The following is a 20,433-nucleotide window of genomic DNA, read 5'->3' on the forward strand; positions in this document are numbered from 1 at the left end:
CTGCTTTTCCGATTGTCAGGCCAGGAAAGAATCTGACTGAAAGCAAGGCACGTGCCTCTGCTTCTGCACAGATCTCCGGGCTTCCTCAACTGCCACCCTAACAGCTCGAGCACGTTGGGTGATGGGGCCACCACGAGCCTCAGCGCCCACGTGGTGGGCCCGCCCGCTCGGCGCCCACTTGCAGAATCATCCCCACAGCTGCGCTGCCATCCACTTATGACTCCATACCGGGCGATGATCCCTCCATCCCTCTTTAGAGATGGCACCACACATCCGACTCCACCTCTCAGAGCTGGCGGCGCGGCATCCCTAACACTACGCGGTTCCACCCTATCCTCCTCGCCCACCCTGTAGCTTGTTGGAGTCCTAAACCCGACAGGCCCCGCCCTTGCGAGAGTCCCGCCCCCCCGCCACCGCCCATTGGTGCTCGGGCGGGGCGTGGGCGGCTCCTGCGGGTTGCAGGCGGGGCAGCGGTTCCAAGGCTGGCGCGCGTGGGCCAGGTCTTCACTGCTTCCTGAGCACCGGAGCCCAAGCTGTCCGGGATTTCTTGACCTCCTGACCATGAGAAAAGCAGACGACCCCTCGATCTCCAGCACCTCCTTACCGAAGTACCTGGAGCACCTCTCTGGGGATGGCAAAGCCATCGGTGTCCTGACCAGCGGCGGGGATGCCCAAGGTGCGCTCCTACCGGCTCTCTAGCCTGCCTCCTGGTCCCGGTCTGGAGGGGAGGGCGACTGGAGAGGGCTGCAGAAGAGGATAACCGGGGTGGGATGTCAGGGAGGAAGAGCTTGGGAGAAACGTTGAGTGATATGGATCTGGGAGAAAGGATGAGGAAAGAGTGAAAATGACGGGTGAGCTGAGGCGAACCGGTGGCCTAGAGCAGGAAGAGCCAGCCCTAAACTAGAAAGGACTAGGGTGTCTGAAAAGCGACCTTAGAGGGTGGAGCCCCATTGCCGGGTGAGGGGTAGAGGATGAGGGGTATGGTTGTAGGATCCTTCATTGGCAAGATGAATAATTTTTCCATCCCCAGGTTTATTGATTGAGCTAGCCAATGGGGTCGTCTAGTGTCTGAGTCTCTAAGATAGAGCCAGGCGTTCTTTCCTGAAATTAGGTACAGGGCGACTACTCGGATGCCAAGGCACTCGCCCCACCCCAATCCCTGGGCATCGTAGAAAAAACATCGGGGTCCCCCGCAGCGCCTCCTGTCCAGTCCCGCCTCCCACGCAGCTCAGGCTGCATCCCTGCTGCTGCAATGCGGGAAGCGCGGCTGGGGGCGCGCAGGGGTCTCTCCGGGCGTGGCGTTGACGGTCAGGCAGCGCCTCGTGTTTTCACTAGGGTGATCCTTTAAAAGGTTTTCTGTCGCCTTCTTGCTCGTGACAAAACTGAAAACTAAAATGGGTCACTAGGCCCTCCCCGTCAGTCTCCCCAGGACGGGAAAGACCAGGAAGCGGGGACTCCAGGACGTCACGGCACTCAGTCAAGCACCGGCTGCAGTCTTCCCTTTTCTACCAATGGCGAGGTTGATTTTAGAGCTGAAGAGACCCGATTCCAGGATGTTTGGACTTGATAAACTAAGAATATTTAAACTGTAAAAGCGATGGGGGTGACCAGTCACGCCCCCGGCCCCTCGCCGTGGGTACACGTCGGGGTTCTAGGGTTCCCAGACAGGGGGTGTTTCTAATGCTAATTCCTTCATTAGAATTAGAAGCTAGATATACATTTCCATAGCTTACAAGCTTTCCAAGCCTTGAGGTCTGCCGGCTGCAGACAGTTCCCGGAGCTGGGTTTTGCTTTTGCTTTTCCGTTCTTCCCTCTGCCCTAGAGGAGTCCAAATGTCACGTTTTATTTTCCTTCGTTCTAAGCCAGCACAAGAAGGGAGGCTTAGGGTTGGAGTCCGGTGACCTTGCCTTCCGCCCACCCTACGGATGACCTTCACTTCGCCCTTGAGCGGGGCGGGGCCGTCGCCGGTGCTGCAGGTTGGGGCTTAGGGCAACGCCCCGCCCGGCGTGGGAGCCTACGTGATGCTGGGCCCGTCGCCTCCGGTGTGCTTTAAGTCTCCTGTACCGGCTCAAATTAGTATAGCATCGGAGGCGCGTCGGGCTCACAGACACCGGAAACTGCGTCTGCCCAGTGAGGGGTCCCCAGTGCTCTCCCTCCCATTATCTTAAAGGCGCCAATGGCAACATCAGTCACCCTAGGCACTGCAACAGGCCCTCCTTCCTCCCCTGAAAGCAGTTACTAGTATTTTAGTAAGGAGATCCTCAGTACAAACTTCTTCATGGAGGGCTAGTTTCCTAGAGAGTGAATGCAGTGATACACCAGAGGCTGGAAGAACAGCAAAGTGGAATGTGAGATAACATCACCAGAGTCACCCAAATTTAAATGCCTGAAGATACCCATCTGTGGGGCAGCCAGGAGCCTGTACTAGGACACCAAAATGGGGGGACTTCTAAAGTCTTGCATCCTTACACAGAACTGTGCTAAGGCAAAGTAGGAAGTATTTTGGCTTTTATCCTGGGCAGCCAGAGAAGAAACTGCCACTACAGGAAGAGGCTTATGGCCAGCAGGGCTGCAAGCTGAGGTGGTAAAAGGTTTTATTTTAGAATTAACATCCTGGATCAGTTAGAAAACCAATATTGATGGCTTATCCCTTTGGAATCCCTTTCCAAAAATATTTCCTGAAATATTTAGCCTGGGTGCAACTATGTGCAATTCTAGGGTATTTGGTCAAAACTCCATTTCCTTTTCTGCTTATCTTGGGTCTGCCACAGGTGAGAAGTGGGGAATCTGATTTTTGAATTCATCTGCTGTCTCTTCAGTGGAAAAAAGATACTTTCAGAACCCAAATTACATTTGAACATCGCTGGGTTAGTGTAGTATCAGGTCCATGGGACATGGCTGCTCTCAGCTTCATAGGGGGCATCCACTACATCTTGTCATACCTGAGCTGTTCCTTGGGAAGAAAGTCAAGGCCAGTTGTATGGGTGTTCTGCCTGGTTTTTCTTAGAATTATGTAAACAGTCGTGTTTTGTTGTTATACTATATTGGACTTGTGTGAGGGGGTGCATGTATTTTTTTTTTCCTGGAAAATTCTCTCGAGATGCTCAGAGAACCTGGACTTAGCAGTGTTGCTCCTGGGACAGAAGAAAGTGGTTATTGTACCCTATTTTACTATTTTGTCTTGATTTCATCAGTACCTGATTTTTACTTGAGAGATGGGTTGGTTCATAGCCAGAGGTTCATAGCCAAATCTTACTGATGGAATAATAGTATAGTTTTATACTGAAATGGCCATATTTAGTACAATACATATTCTATAAATCTTATGCCAAAGTCTTGCAATTCTCATCTCTATGCCTAATGACATGACTGAGTTCAAGATACTGAGTTCTTCATTTTGGAGGTGGGGAAAAAGACTCACAAGAGAGAAGTAACTTAGGCAAGGCCATGAGGCTTATACCCAGTGGTAACAGGATTTAAAGGATGCTTTATGAAATCTCATCCCCAAATTCTCCTTACTGAACCTTGTCTTCATGGCGTCTTTCTCTGTAAGACTGGTTGAGTTATTGCTCAAAAGTGAATGGAGCCCAGCTCTCTCAAAGTGTATAGAGTCTCTTTGGGCAACTTTGTTAGCAGAGGAGGTAAACGTGGAGCATAACACTCAATACAAAGGCAGCAGAAGGCTTTCTTTTTCTAAAGGAATTTATATTGTATCATTATAAAATAAAACGGAAAAGTCACCATTAATTTCACTGTAGCCTAAAATGAACTCCACATTGCTAGACAGGCAAGTTTACTATGACTAAGTACCCACCTTCAAGCAGTATTGCTTCCCGTACAAAAATGATTAATGATTTTAGATACACTGTGGCAGGTTGCTGAGATGGCTCAGTGGGTAAGCATGCTTTTTACCAAGTCTGGTAAGTTCGATACCTGAGTCCCCCATGGTGGAAGGAGAAAACTGACTCCTGCCAATTGTCCTCTGACTTCCTTGTGTGCACCATGGCCCATTCACACCCCTCCCCACATACACAAATAACTACATTAATATAATAATTTAAAAAATTAGATTGTGGCCTCTGTAGGTCTGGTGTATGGTGGCATTCAGACTAGTCAGAATCCGTGGTACGTGTTTAGGATAGGCTCAGTTGTTTTATTGTCTATGGAGACATCAACATTAATACAATATTTACAAAACACCTACTTAGATTCTATAGGACGCTCTCCAGGCTCTGTGGAAATACTAGCCGTTAAAGACTGCTTGTTATGTGGTAGGCTGAATTTACTCTGGATGTCAAGTTACCCCCATCTGATGCATGAGCCAGTGAAGTTTAAGATCAACTGGTTTTCTGAAGTTCACAGAACTGAGTGTCAGGGCCAAGACTTGTGGCTGTAGATTGGATGCAGATACAATGTGCTGTTGACAGAGTTCCCATTGGAACTATGGCCACACCATCCGGCATGGCTAACAGCACACATTGTGATATTTGTTGACTGTCTTCCACCTAGAATCACCAGTGAAAGTGACAGGGAGTAAATGTGACTTGTCTTGGGTGAATTAAACCCTCACTAATCAAAATTACTCTTTCAGCCTTTGAGCAATAGGTACCAACTATTAGTAATTGTAAAGAACTTTAAAATTAGAATTAGAAGCCGGAGGTGCCCACAGACCTGACCCAAGTGCTGATTTGGTTCCTCTATTTCATACATTCACTCTGCCCTCTGTATTTATGGATTTCATATTTGCAAATGCCGTCAAACATGGCTTCAACATAAATTTCTAAGCATAGCATGTACTAAAATGCCTATGACTGTGTTTCATTATCATTACTCCCCCACCCCAAGCAATACAGCATAATAACCATTTGCATTCTATTTGCATTGTACTAGCTGTGATAAATTAATGCAGAGATGCTTTAGGAGAATGTACAAAGTTGTATAAAAACTCTTGTGATTTTTATAGATGTACTTCCGAGTCCTTGGATTGATTTCTGAAAGGATCCAAGAATCAATTCCCGGGGTGGGGTGGGGGAAGCAAGTCTACATTCATTGAACACCCAGATGAGAGCCCTGGTTGGGCCCCTTCATTACCCATAGCTGTGCTTGTATGGGATGCCAGTATATTGCAAAAAAGACTTTGTGAACAATAGACATGTGACTTCACACAGCTCCAGGGTGTGTGTGTGTGTGTGTGTGTGTGTGTGTGTGTGTGTGTGTGTGCATGTGCATGTGCGTGCGAGCAAAGCACACAAGCACATGTGCTTACTGTCTTAAGACTCTGCCTATCTGTGCTTTGAGTGCATCTTTCTAGGTTAAAATAATTATTTGAGCAAAAATATAGGGCAAGTCCATCACAGAGTAGGGGCTTTGTATGACAGTGTAGGGTCTCTTTGTTTATTTTCTTGGTGCTGGGGATCAAACCAGAGCTTTGCATATGCCAGGTAAGTGGTCTACAACTGAGTTGCTTCCCAAGCCCCAGGGCATCATTTTCTGAGGGCAGGTATTTTGTGTGACATGTATTCCTATGACCTTTGGAAGCTATTTTGCTGCCTTTCCGGAATAAGTAAGTAAATAAGATGAAAACCTGAGGCATGTTTTCCTCTGGTTACAGTGAACTCAAAGCTTTTGGTTGTGAAGACGGCTTTTATCCAGGAAATCTGAAACTGTTTAAGATCTGATCTATTGATTTGCTGTCAAAAGCCATGAGAATTAGAAATACGAAGATAAGGTCACCACATGTTGGAGACAGATGTCAGAATACAAAACTGCATTCATTTGCTATTACAGTCACCACCCTGCGTTGAGTGCTCGGGGATGAAGAGCAGGCGGCTGTACTCTGCAAAAAGCTGAGTCACTTCTTCAGTGTTGTACACTCTTCAACAAGCTTTGGCTAGTCTCGGATTTCTATTTGTTGCCAAGTCCCTCTGTCGAGGCTGGATTCTTCCTCACAACCAGGCTTTGCCACCTTGTATTTTGTTTGGAATTACAGTAATGTGCCTGTCTAGATGGATGAAGCTTTAAAACTTAGCAGAACAGTCTCTCTAGACTCAGACTTATCTATAGGCCCTGTCTTCTATCTACTAGAACGGCAACAGGGGTTTCTTTCTCATTTGCAAAGTGAAGGAGTCAGAATGTTCCATCTCTGCCTTTCTCTTTCCTTTCCCTATCCTACCCTGTATCCCTGCCCCACCCCCCTTATCTCCTAACATAGTCAGGCAAAAGTGGGACACAGAGCCAAAGAGGAAGGGTTGGACTGCTCTGGGCTTCTAACAGCACTGCCCCGGAGGACCCATTCACGATCTTGTCCATCCTCAAGGTGCTTATAGCCACTGGAAAGATACTGTGAAGATGCCTATGCTTCTAGAGTAGGTCTGCCAAAGGCTGGAAATGTGTACTTGGAGTTCCCTAATATTCCCTCCATCCCCAGGTGGGTTAGGACCACACAAGATTCAGGAATCAATGGGGCTATTGTTTGTAAACCCAGGTTCCCAAGAGGCTTCCCTAGTACATCAGCCCAGTGACCCTGTGTCACTGTTTTCTCTGCTTGATCAGCATTTTGACTGAGAGGCTTCCACAACATAGGGTCCATTATCTAAAAATGTGACCCAATTACAAGTTTTCTGATTAGAAACAATTGAAAGGGGTGGGCACATGTAGTCTCCCCAAGCAGTCATTCCGTCTGGTATTTTTCAAATCTGGATAACTTTTATTCAGATTGTTTATGCTCTTATATGACCATTTCACCCAGGAACAGGTTGTGGAATGTGTGAAGCCTTAGGTAGAACCATGGAATCCTTTCATCACTGTTACGACATGAACCAATGGACTGTGTATCTCACAGGCTGCGGGCATCTAAGAAGGATCCTGTACTAGGAGAGGGATAGGGTGTGAGCTCCTTTTCTATAGAGGCCTACAGAACCTTGAAATGCCTGGAAGGAGTCAGCAGGAAGTAGCCCAAGGCCAGGGAGCCAGAGCCCTCATGGGGGATGGGAGGAAGTGGTTTTGAGTAGGTACTAGTCAGCACAGGCTATATGTAGACTTTGGATTTACCTTATGTGAACTGGGAAGCCATGCTGAGGTTACAGGCTGCCTCTGATGAAGGTCATTTTGTAGAATGGAGAGGCAGAGAACTGGAGTTTAGTGACTCAGAAGAAAGAGGAGCAAGTCACAGATGGAGGCTTGAGGAGGTGGGGCAGGTCATGTGACCGACTGGATGCTACGGTGGACACAGCCTAGGAAGGAACAGAAGGGCTTTGGAGCAGGTGGAGGCACAAGATAGACAAGAACTCGTCTGCTGAAGCAGTAAAGACAATCTATGAAAAAGGCAGGTGTAGGAAGGCTTGTGAGAATATATTCTTTCCCGTGGTGCTTATAACAGCAGCAAATAAATAGGGAGAAAAAATAAGTCAGTGAAAAATTATCCATAGGAAGTAGGTCCTATCAGCTCCTGGTCTAGAATGTTCACCAGTAATTTAATAAGGACCTAGTTATGTAGCAGGCTGTGTATAGTATTTCACACATTAATGAGTAGATTTTAAGAGCATCTCTTTAAGATGTCCATTGAGAATAAGGTTTGCATTGGTGGCTTGCGTTTTACAGGTAATTATTGATATAGTAGCCACATTCATGAAAGTAACTGAAAGAGGTGAAATAATTATATGTGTAATCAATATTTTAGAACATAACTATTGTATTGGTTATACAATACTTTCTTTTTTGAATTAAAACTGGAATCTGTATGTACTGCCATTATAACACACTTAAATTTGGGCAACATGTGACCAGAAGCTACCCTGATGGACAGTATGGCCAGAGAGCCACAATGGTGTGTCATTACCTTCAATTAAAAGATTCTGCCTAAAATTGGGGCATCTGTTCCTCAAGGAAAAGGAGAGACTGTGAAAAATGGAGATGGGAGGGTTGCTGCAAACTGCTCTGACATGACGTCATGATGTGGCTGTTGTGCACGTGCCTGTGGCACCGGTGGTGACCTGCACAAGAGTGGGCCCATCAATATTCCATCCTCAATGGGAGTGTGGTTCATGAGACCCCCCAACTCGCAGAGGAGTTATAGGCAATGAAAGTGTGCACGGGGGTAGGAGGGAATCGTATTCCTCAGTGATACAGCCACTTGACCTTACTCAAGTACCCATCCATCCATGTTCATGCAGAGATCTCTAAATTTATCACACAATACACAAAGACTTGAAAAGTAGGAAAAGGCACATGGGAAGAAAGGATTTGGTGAGAGAGGGAAGACAAGAGTATAATGGGTGAGGAACTTTGATTTAAGGAAAACATACATACATACATACATGCACACACACATGAAACTGGAAAATAATTTATTTGTAAGGAGAACTCTACATGCTTGTATGGAAGCTATGAGTATAAGCAAAGATCAGGTGACAGTGGTCTCAGTGTTTGCTGTGGACACTGGGACTCCTCATACTCTCCGAACCCTCTGGCTTCAGGGCCTGTAGTATTTTCCAGCTGTCTGTTTGGCTAACTTTTTCCACCTCAGTTTCTTTCTCACACTGCTCTTCAGCAAAGCTCTTGGTTAACCACTATAGTGCTTCCTGAATCCTCCACATTCAGTCTCTCGTACATTTCTGCTTGACATTTTTCTCCTTAGTGGTAGTTCTAATGTGATCATTACTAATTTATTTATTGTGTGTGTGTGTGTGTGTGTGTGTGTGTGTGTGTGTGTGTGTGTGTGTGTGTGTTTGTCTTTCTTTGTGTAGGCATTCATGTGTGGGTGCTCTTGCTTGCGTGGAAACCTGTGGAGGACAAGGATGGACATCAGCGATCTTATCCAATCAGTTCTCCACTCTTATTTTCTAAGACACTCTTATTTCATATGAACCTGGAGCTCACTGTTGCAGCTAGACCGGCTAACCCACAAGTGCCCCTCCCCCCTAGGCTCTGCCTGTTTTCATGGGCCCCTCCTCCCAGCATTGGCTTTGCACAGGCATCCATCCTTTATCCACAGAGCCATCTTCTCAGCCCCTCATTCATTCGTTTACTCCTGCGGCAGGCCCAATTCAGGGTCTCCCGATGGTCCTCCACTAGCTGAATTCCCAGATCCTGTCGGTGGGCACCATTGGTACTTACGATACTGTTCTTTGCCCTCTCCTGGCTGCACTAAGCTCCAGAGGGCCACAGTCCCCTGCTGTTACATCAGCAAAGTCTCCCAACAGCCCCTGGCAGAGAGTAGACACTCAATCCACATATATAAGGGTGTATGTGATGGCTAGGCAGATGGAGACATACTTATAGATTTATCTGAACTCTTCTGATGTTGACTCTTGGACCTGGGTCCAGGGCAGCTCCCAGCTTGATAACTATGAGGGAGCCAGGCTTTGCCTGGGTTCTGTCTCTCTATCCACACCCCTTCCCTATCAACATCATTTAGAGACAAAGCTTAATGAATAACTACAGTAGAAAGAATAATATAGGGTATGTTTCATCTTTTAAAAAGACCTTTTCTGTTTTCTTTCTGGATATGTGTTTGTCTACGTGAATGAATGCCACGTGTGTGTCCTGCAGAGGCCAGAGGAGGGTGTAGCATTCCCGGAGCTAGAATTAGAGGTGGTTGTGAGGCACATTACATGGGTGCTGAGGACTAAACTCAGATCTTCTGGAAAAGCGATACTCGTTCTTCACCACTGTGCCGTCTCTCCAGCCGCTCGCATCCATTTCTTTGACAAACTAGTAGCCCCCTTGAGCCACTTGACTTTCTTTTTCCCAGAGGAAGTTAGTTGTGGAAATTAGTAAGAGAATGACTATATACTGTGGAACAGAAATGTGCTGTCAAAAGATTGAGCTAGGAGGTTGGTGCACTCTTCAGATCTCAAAAATGGTGGAAGGATAAACCCAAGTAATAATAGGATTTTATTAGACAGAATGTTTTTCTCATTCTTAATTAATTTTATTAGTTGGTATCTAATATCTGTACTACTTTATGGTACATGGGTTTGTTGCTAGGCACCCGTAGATCATGTGCAGCGGCCAAATGAGGGTGATTAGCTCTTTCATCTAAGTATCTTTCCAGTGACTCACAGTTTAAGTGTTGCCAGAGCAGAATTTCAAAGCTAGCCTTTGCAACGGTGAGGTTTGCCTCACAGCAGCTGGAAAATAAGAGATTTACCTAATGTTTCCTTGCATGGCCTTTGAATGAAAGACTCTGGCCTCAAAGCAGAGAGCTTGCTGCCCTTTCGTCTCCACTGTCCATTAGTGAGAAACTGTCCGCGACATGGCCGTCCTTCCCCTTGCATCTCCGTTCCGTCACACTTTTCCCACCTACCAGCACCATCGTTGTCTCCGTGGTAAATCAGTTTCAGCTCTGTGAGAAGATTGTACCTGTTACTGGAGTTGTTTGGGTCAGTGCCTGGCTCTGGCATGCACGACAAACCAGCCTCTGCCACCAGTCCTCACTAGGTCAACGAAACATGCAAAGTAATAGTGCAAAGCAGAAAAAGGGGATATATTCAGAGTGATCACACCCGAGAAGAGAAACAAAGAAGTTCATAGACCGCGCCGCCACCTCACCCCAAGTCTGCCTTCCAGGTTCTGAAACCTCTCAGGTTTAGGTTAATTTGAAGACAAGAGGTATGCATAGCTAGCGTGGTCATGCCCACCAGTGACTTACCACTGTCTAGGCTACAGTCTGTCCGGCAAGGTGTTTATTTTTATTTTATTTTACTTTATTTTATTTTTAAAGATTTTTTGAGACAGCGTTTCTCTGCTCTCCTGGAACTGGTTTTGTAGACCAGGCTAGGCCTGAACTCACAAAAATCCACCTGCCTCTGCTCCCCATTGTTGAGTCCAAGAACAAGGGTGAGACTCTCTGTAGGACATAGCAGTTATTCTAAGGGGTGGGGTCTTACATGGTTGTTGCCTTACATGTAATTATGAGCTAAAAATCAATGATACAGATTCTTTAGCTATTATACCAAAGGGGACTTCTCAAATTAAGTCTTTAGCTTCCAAAATATTAAAGGCGTGTACCACCAAGCCCAGCTCCTTGCAAGGTGTTCTGACAATTTAGCAGAACTATATGCACCTTCTTTTGAGAGAAAGCTCTACTCTGGCTGGTGCCAAGCTCCAACCTTTTTTGTCTCCCAGCATGAGACTCCTGGGGAAATTCCAGTTCCTTGGGGTCCATTGTTTCAATAGTCTGACAGACAATGGGAGGGACACCAATGTCCCCTTAGATTATCTTTATTCCTGTTCCAAACCTTCCGGGAGGACTGGGCTGGGATTTAGATTTCTTTCCAAACACTAAGATTATTGCTTCATAGGAAGATGACATTTCCTCCGTGGAAACACTCAAGAAGATTGTTTTGAGTCCCAGGTCAGACTATAAAACCTAAACAAACGAGTGAATGAACACTATGCTGTAACTGTTCTGGGAAAAACAGTAGGTTGAGTGTGAGTGGACACTCTTGAATCTACTCTTTGTCCCAAATGACCAGGTGGCCGAGGACAAGGACAGCTCTAAGCAAAATGACGAAACAGATGCTCACTCGGGAGACTATAAACCCTGAATTGTAAGGATACATGCCTACATATTGGCTTCTTTGTTTCCTCCTTGATCCCTGTTCATCTCTTCCAGAACCTTCCTGGGGTTCATCTCACTCTGCATTCCTTCAAAGACTTTTGCATTCATTTCAAAAGCAGAGCCTAAAACCTCAGGTAGCAGTTAGATAGGAATCTGGCCCCTGTTGGCAGTCTTCAGAAATTTGCCTTGTTAAAGCACAGGGGAAGCTTAAGTCAGCTTCTCTTTTAATTCTGTTACCCCTGCTGGTCAGTACCCTTCAGAGCCCCAGCTTTCTCCTGCCCCCTGAGAGGTATCTGGACTTATGTAGGCTTTCCTAGGAGATTTTTCAGTCCCTGCCAGAGCACTTGTACTGTTTGGGGAGTAAAGTGCTGCCTTTAGAGGGTTGGATCCCTAGGGTTTAACTTCCTAAGACTAGTTTGCAAGTGGATGAAAGCCTTCAGGACTTAGGGCGGTGCCTCTTAAAGCATTCTGAGCATGGGAGAAATGCAAACTCTCTGGCTATACCTGGAAGCTCCTGAGGCAGCCTACAGCCTATATAGTCCTAGTCTTAGGAGCCCACCTTGGGCCTGGGGTCAACTGCTGGAGTGCAATCACACCTCTTTCCTGGTGAGGTAGAGGTCATCAGTATAATCTCCACAGTGTGAAGCGGTTTCACATTTCTTTCTATTTATCCCTGGAGTCTAGCCTGGTTCCTGTCACCCTCTCTACCACACTCAGCTCTCTCCTTTTGTTATCACTCTCAGCTTTCAGCACCCCATTCCTTCTGCCTCTTCTTTTACACACACATTTTTGAACCCCCAAGGTTGTTCATGAGATAATGTTTCTGCCAAAAAAAACTTGTGGAAATGAGATCTTAAGACAGGAGAGGAGCAAAAGGGTCCAGGGCATCGTTCCTTGGGGTACTGCATCAACTCATTTCCCAGGGTTTGTACAGTTCAGGTACCTACCTAGTGGTTGATTAAGTGATTACACTGGAGCACAAAGCCCCATAAACACAGCCATTCTGCCGGAACCATGGAGTGCTGCTTTCATCCATGCAGCTAAAATGTAAGGGCCAACACACAGCTCACCCTTCCCTTGGAGGGATGCCTGCATCGTTAGCACATAGTTGTGAGTACAGAGGGGCAGGCAGCTCTGGCAGGGAAAGGGGGAGACTGGAGACGCAGAACTAGGAAGTTATAGAAAGGCTGCTGGGGGAAGCGTATGGGTGGGGATGGTGTCGAAGTTCTAGCAGATGTCACAGGGATGTCTCACCGTCACCAACTAGCAGGAGAGTCCTCAGGGTACAGGCCAGGTGTGCCCCCCCTCCCCCAGGCCAATTTTGTTTTCCTTCCCATAGATCCTTTCAGAGGAGGAGCTTGGCATAGGTATGCATGCCTTAGCAAAAACAGTCCTTCTCTTGGCAGAAAACTCTTCAAACATTGTTGAGTCCAAGAACAAGGGTGAGACTCTCTGTAGGGCACAGCAGTTGAGTGCCTAACCAAGTATTCTAAGGGGTGTGGGGTCTTACATGGTTGTTGCCTTACATGTAATTAGGAGCTAAAGTCAATGATACAGGATTCTTTAGCTATTATGCCAAAGGGGACTACTCAAATTAAGTCTTTAGCTTCCAAAATATGTTTTCAGTGGAAAGTACAATTGAGACTATGGGTTTATGTGATAAAGGCATGTGTATACTTCTAAGAGATTTGCAGAAGTGAAAATGAGGAAAACGTGTGCATATTTGTGTGGGCATTCACCTATTTCTGTGGAGGCCAGAGGCCCAGTGCCTTCCTTAGTTGTTCTCCACCCTGTTTTTGAGACAGGGCCTGTTACTGAATCTGGAGCTCATTGACTTGGACAGGATGGCTAGCCCCCAAGTTACAGCAATCCTCCTGTCTGCCCCTCTTCAGGAATACAAGGACACGGCGGTGGTTGGCTTTTTAGGTGGGAGGCAGGGATCAGAACTCAGGTCCCCATGCTTGTGCAGCAAGCACTTTAGGGATGGACCACTGCCCCAGCTCCCATTTTTTTTTAAATTTATTTTTGTACTTACTTATTTCAGGATGTCACTTGTCATCCTTCTGTATTGCAGCATGCCTACTTTTGATATTTGTTTCCCTAAATTTCAAGGTACAAGATGGGAGATTTGGAGAGAATCACAGCCTGGGAGGAACTTGGCTGAAAGCCCAGTCGCTCTTCATTATGAGGCTGAGGACCACATCCTTTCTGTCCTTCCTTCTTGTCCTCTCCCTTCTGCTGGGCCTTAGATCCTGAGCTAAGATGGTACAAGATTCTTCAACTCTTATGCCACTGGCAGGCTAAGGAAGCATGCTTTCGGGCTTCCAGAAATGTTATCTCAGTGGAAAGTAAACTTGAACTTCTGGTCTTGCATTCTAAAACATTGCACTCTGCTGTTCTTACTAGAAGTGTGGAAAATGTCCCCGGTCTCTCTTGAGGACGTATGGAGATTCCTAGCAGGCTGGCTTGTTTTACCTTCTCTCTTCTAACAAAAATGCCATGATTTGTTGAAGCCCATTGCCTATTTTTTTTTTTAGTCACACTGATAGGTAGGGATGAAATAACTATTTAACTTCTCCTCAAGCCACAGACCCTTTGCCCACTTCACTATTAATTTCTTTGAATTTGGGTATCAGCACCTGCCCTCTGTTTTCTTGAGTGATTGTCTGGAGTTGCCTAAACTTTTGTATTGCAGAGCACGCATCTGCCATCCCAGCACTCAGGAGGCTAAGGAGTTGAAAGCTCTACTCAGTCTCAACTTTGACTCATAAAACGGAAAATCCATAGCAAGTTGAGCAGTGATATTCTGAACTGAAAATAGCCTAGGCTCTTTCATAATGTGAACCCATCTTCAGATGGACCCTAGTGTGGTGGGTACCCTGACTCCCAATTGTTCTTTATAGTCACTGTACCCATCCTTGAGGTATGTGCCATAGTCATGTCTCATGAGGAAACAGCAGCACAGGCAGTTATGCTGTTGACCCAGGTCTTGGCGGACGAGCATCAAGCCCTCTACTGACAACTGCTCCTGTTCCTTCCACAGGTATGAATGCTGCGGTCCGTGCTGTGGTGCGCATGGGAATATACGTGGGGGCCAAAGTGTTCTTTATATATGAGGTCAGTGCTTGCTTCCCATTTGTGCTTTCTCTGACTCAGGAATTCGGACTGCCCACTGGCTCAGAGCCCTGAGCTCACAGGTCTCTCTCCTGCTGACTGCCCTGGCTGAGCCCCGGAAGTGAGGGAGAAAATGAGATAACACAGCACAAAAGTCAGGCTGGTATCAACTTCCTGGTCTTGATTACTGGGTTAATGATCCTGGATGTGTTAACTGTGTGAGCTGATGTCAAAGAATAGTACGAGAAATGGAAAGACAGCCACTTTGAGATTTCCATCCTTGAGCGGAAGCTGAAACCACTGCCTGGTGTCTGCTCATGTCTTAACTTCACAGTGAAGAATCTGTGGGTTAAACGGAATTTTATTAGTGAGTGCACAAATAAAAATGAGGTCATGAGTTTGCCTGGAAATGGATGCAACTGGAAATCATCACGTTAAGTAAATAAACTAGACTCAGGAGAGAGAGAGAGAGAGAGAGAGAGAGAGAGAGAGAGAGAGAGAGAGAGAGAGAATGAACTAGAAAGGAGACTGACAGGAAGAAAACATCTAAAGGGGTAGAGGAGGGTGGGCAAAGAAGGCGATAAAATGCCTGTGACTTGAGGACAGAGGGCAGAGGGGAGATGTTGGGACAGGGAGAGCAAGAGGGGCCAAGAGACTAGGAGGGAGAGGAGGGGAATGAATGCGGAGAAACGTGGATGAAAATGCCATAATGAAATCCACTATCTCTCGTACTAACTTATACTAAAACTAGGTAACAATAACTAAGTAAACTGGAACTGCTCTTTATCTCCTGTGTTGAGGTCCTTGCAGCTTAGGACATATGTAGTATGTGAAGAAACTTTATCTCCTGTGTTGAGGTCCTGGAAGCCTAGGAAATATGTAGTACGGGAAGAAACTTCATCTCCTGTGTTGAGGTCCTGGCAGGTTAGGAAATCTGTAGTACGTGAAGAAGGAAGCAGTATATACTGCGCCACTTTATTTTCAGAAGTACGAGGGAAATCATTTTGTTTTTAAATTCATAAAATGTAGCTAAAAATGGAAAAGAATTGTTTTCTAAATGATCACTTTAGGGCTGAGAAGATGGCTCTTGGGGTAAGAACTTTCTATAGAAGCATCAGGACCCAACTGTGAATCCACAGAAGCCACTGTGGCCATAAGCATCTGTAATTCCATTAGTCCTATGACATGGTTGGAGGCAGAAACAGGGGAATGGTCCTAGAACCTACTTCCAGGTCTATATTGCTATTTAAAATGCTGTGTTTTGAGTCAATACTTTGATCTGTAGAAAACGGCACCAATCAGTTAAATGTCATGACCATTGTGATGGATACCTCTGACTGAAGAAGCATTTTCTGAAAGCCCTCTGACCCTAACTCTCAACCCTAACCACCCCAGAGATGGCTACATCAGATCCTTGCAGACAGGTGTCTGAATGCTGGTTGTCTTAGTTAGGGTTTCTATTGTTGTGAAGAGATACCATGATCAAGGCAACTCTTCAGTCCATTTTCATCATGGCGGGGAGCATGGCGGTGTGCAGGCAGAAGTGGTGCTGGCTGTGTCTTGATATGTAGGCAACAGGAAATAGACTGTGAAACTGGGCAGTATCTTGAGTACTCAAAGCCCACCCCCACAGTGACACACTTACTTCAACAAGGCCACCCCTACTTCTACTAGGCCACACCTCCTAATGGTGCCACTCCCTATGAGATTATGAGGGCCATTTACGGTCAAACTACCATACTGGTATTTACTAAAACATCTTCCTTTTTGTGAAATGGTTGCACCTGTTATTCCTTTGGTCATGTATTTATCATTTGCCTGGGAAAGGTTTTCCTGATCCTTGTGTTTTAATTTGCTTTTCAAAATCTGTGGTTGTGTGATATTTCTTTATTACATTTGGGCAGTTTGAAAACCATGGTTCTAACCCTTAGTCCATTCAGACCATTTTATCATTTACTGTGTGGAGCATGTGAAGGTCAAATTCTCCTTGTGAATTTCCATGCCTGGGCTCTGAACCTGACTGCTGCCATTCCTGGTTCTGCTCTGTGAGGTGTAAGCACAGACTAGGATCCATGCCACCCAGAGCGTGAGCCCTCTTGCTCCTCTTCCTGCCTCCCTTAGCGTTTACATTTGTGTGTTAGGGTCTCTGGAGGGAGGCCATTGACTTACCCATTGGGCCACTGGGCTTCCAGTGTCACCATAACATTTCACCTGGACTTTTGTGTTGTTCTTTTTGTTCTGTTTCAGAGCTTGCATGTGAACACAGAGGTGGATTCTCTCCCCCTTTCCCCGACCTCTTTGCTCCTCTCTCCTGCCTCAAGCCTTGAGAGAGAACTGTGCATTCTGGCCTGAGAGCACTTCCTAATTAGCAAATGTGTTCATGAGCTCTCTGGGGTGGAGCAGTGCCAGATGTGGTTTCCTGTTAAAATTAGCAGCGGTTTCAAATTTGCTAGTGACTTAGAGTCTACAGAACATCCCCCCAGGAGCCCATGTGATATGCACACAGGCCACAGTGCTAGTGTCCTCTGCTCTTGCTGCATGCAGCTGAGCACCTGAGAAAGTAGAAAGTTCCCCATGAGTCACTGCTTTGATCTTGCTGGTGGCTCTGGAGGGTGTATGAGGTTAGGACGGAAGTTAAGTCTGTTATTTCCTAGTCAAACTGAATCCTCCCCCAAATGGTTGGTGTTCTCTATGCCCTTTGCAGAGCTAGAGAGAGCTCAGCCCTGTGTGACCCCCAAGCCTAGTGGAGGTGACTTAGACCCAAGGACATTTGCCATTGCTTGAAGACATATTTGATGATCTCATTGTTAGAGGGAGGATTGTTCTGGCATCCAGATGGTAAAACAGGATTCTGTCTAACACCTTTTAAACCAGACAAGGCAGCCCTCAACCTTGAAGTATCAGTGGGCCCCAAATGTCAGGTCAAACAATATTGAGAAACCCACTGTTCCATGGAGAGCCAACTCTGTTTTGAATGCTGTTAGTTGGGGAAGAGACTAGAAGTTAGTTGGGGAAGTTGTGTTGGCTGTGTGAGGGTTTAACCTTTGCTAGAAACTGGTAAACCCTTAGTGCTTTTTCAGATGCTCCGTGTATACAGTTGTGAGTCTTGTGTATCTGTACTTTGTTCTTTTGCATCCTGTCTTGTGATTGCCTGTCTGGGTTCTGCTGATATTTAGCTATCTCCAGACCTGTGTCTACCAGACTCTGCACATTTAAAAATTAAAGAGCTGATAGGGAGAACATCTTAGGGGCCTACAATGAAAGACTTTTGATCTTTCATTTGGGGTTAACCAGATTTATTCTCTACACTATTGTTTTTAGAGTTTTCTAGAGAAACAGAACCAACAATATGTAATTATAAGACAGGGTTTATTAGATTGGCTCATACACTCATAGGCTCCGTCTGGCTGGTGAGTTGGGGGAAATGAGTAGATGTTCATTCTAAGGAGCTGGAAGCCTCAGTATGAGAGGGAGGCCAATGCTGCTGTAGGACTAGGGACATGTGTAAGATTCTTTCTTCAGAAGTAATAAGTATTACCTGAGTTGAATCAATTGAAAATGTCATCATCTGCTCTAGACGTAAAACTTCTGCTTCTGTAATTTTAAAATCCAAAAAAGATCAGGAAATCTTTAAGCTTTTACCTCACTTGCTTGACAGCAAAGCCCTGATGGCCTGGAATGAGCCTGAGTATAATCCTGACTCAGTCTACTTGGTGTGAGGTGCTGTACCTTTCTATACAGAAACTGACATCTACAGCAATGGCCTCCACTGAGCTCCAAATTACCTCAGTTCACATTTACAGTCATATCCACATGGCCTTTGAAAATAAATGCAAAGCTTTAGAATCGTAGCATATCTCTTCCTGTGGTTAGGTATGGGACTGTGGATCTTTAGCAAGTGGCCCAGTGCCTGGGACTGGATGAGTCACCCTTTGGCCTTGTGTCCTCATTTGACCCATGGGAGTAATATTTGTGCTGGGTATGATGGAGTCAGGAAAGCATCAGGAGTTCAGAGTCATCTTTGATTACCAAGTTAGTTCCAGGCTGGCCTGGGCTACATAAGATCATGCTTCAAAACTCCTAAAAGACAAAGAATGGGGCATGAGGGGTCAAGAGAAAAAAAATAAGAAAGGGAAGGAAAAAAACAGAAATCTTCTGTCTCTTTCCCTCACTGGTAGAAAATGTGTGGAAGAGTTGTGAGCACTAACCACAAAGGTGCTATTTGCTGGCTGGTTGCAGGACAAGAAGACACGCTCGCCTTTGACTCCATTGGTTTGTGGCCAGGCACAGAACTGAGGCATGTGACTGAACTGATGTACTCCCAGACCTTCTGGGAATCATGAGTTGTCTAATATTGAGTCTTCTTTATTAACCTCACTCAGCACTGTGGTGTTTGGAATGGGATATCAGGGGTGGGGAATGGGCAACCTGTCCATTACAGAATTTTCAGAAGCATTCTGCCTCTACCCACTGGATGCCAGAGGCACCTCCTCCCCATAATCATGGCAGTCAAGACTGCCTCCAAGTGGCACTGTTCCCTGGTGGCACAGTCCCTCTCATTATTCTCAAACCTATTTGATTTAAATTTAAAAGGTGCTTGGAATTACGTTTTTAAGCATCATTTAGTGATTCATCCCAACGTGTTTGTTCATGTATACTCCACTTTCTCAGTTTGCCTAGAACTTTCAATGTTACCAGCATCAGCAGATTAGAACAGTTAAACGGGGATGGTATGAATTAATAATGGGTTCTTCTCCTCCTCCTTTACCATCTCCTCTTCTGTTCCCCCTCCATTCTACTCCTCCATCTTCATCCTCATCTTCTTGCTCCTCTTTTCCCCTCCCCCATCTCTTCTGAAAATATGTGAGAATGTATGAACCTGAAAACTCTCGTATTTCTGGCAAAAGCCTGGTGCCTGCTTGGGCTAAGCTGTTTTGTCTAGCTGCTACTTGCAAGCCTGCAGATCTGGGTCAGGCCTACGTGTGATGCATGTGGAGCCCTTGGGCTCCATTCCAGGGGAGATGGGAAGGGTTGGTGGGTTAACCCAGTTTTTTCCTGAGTAATGAGCTGATTGTTCATTACTTTCTTTCCCCCATTTGTTTTAATTGCTCTTAAGCTGGGTTCTTTCCTTAACAGCCCACAGAAGGCCAGAGCTCCTCAGTAGTGATAAGACAAGGCTAAAAATACTGTATAGGAAAGATCCTGTACAGAGCAGGCTGCCCTGGATTAGGTGGCTCCAACCCAGGATAGGAAAAAGTGAAATTAACCTGGGAGCATCAAGACAGGCTTCTCACTGCTTTTAGTTTATTATGTGGGTTTAATATCCTATTGTTGAAGGTTTCCTGCAGACTTTTAAAGAATCATTCTTAGAGATCTTTACAAAAAAGGTAACCTAAATGTCTTTTGTCTTTAGATGAAGGATTTAACAGTTTGATATTGTACATGGGCAGCCATTTATAAATGCTGTCCAAGCTCTTTTCTCAGTCCATACTGTGAACAAAGGCCAGGAGAATTCTTACCTTTTGGGCAGCTAATCTTCTTGCTATTCTAAAATTTTTGTTCCAAATTCTAAATGTGTTTGATGTAAAGAATAAGATAGAGGAGAGCTGAATCTGTCATGTCCTCACAGATCTACCCAAATGGTGACCTTTGTCACCTTCCCGGTGGCTCCAGAGGTATGAGGGTCTCTGCTGTCCTCGTCACCTCCAGTTGACGTGTCTATTTCTGGTTTACACCAGACTGGCTTCGCATCTTGA

The 20,433-nt window shown here is 45.7% G+C and overlaps 1 protein-coding gene across 3 annotated transcripts in view; it reads left to right on the forward strand.

The window, feature by feature from the left end:
• Nucleotides 1-419: 419 nt before the first annotated feature.
• The window catches only part of Pfkp (phosphofructokinase, platelet), a 65,337-nt gene continuing 45,323 nt past the window's right edge, over nucleotides 420-20,433 (forward strand). Inside the window, exons 1-2 of one of the 3 annotated variants that reach the window (XM_052729341.1) lie at nucleotides 420-676; nucleotides 14,607-14,680. In XM_052729341.1, coding sequence (XP_052585301.1) covers nucleotides 562-676; nucleotides 14,607-14,680 — 189 coding nt within the window. In that variant the 5' untranslated portion in view covers nucleotides 420-561. The remainder of the gene's footprint in view (nucleotides 677-14,606; nucleotides 14,681-20,433) is intronic. The other 2 variants (XM_052729342.1, XM_052729343.1) reach the window with 2 other exon arrangements.

Source organism: Peromyscus californicus, unplaced genomic scaffold (assembly GCF_007827085.1).
Source record: "Peromyscus californicus insignis strain IS unplaced genomic scaffold, ASM782708v3 Scaffold_8__1_contigs__length_139910024, whole genome shotgun sequence".
Lineage (NCBI taxonomy): Eukaryota > Metazoa > Chordata > Mammalia > Rodentia > Cricetidae > Peromyscus > Peromyscus californicus.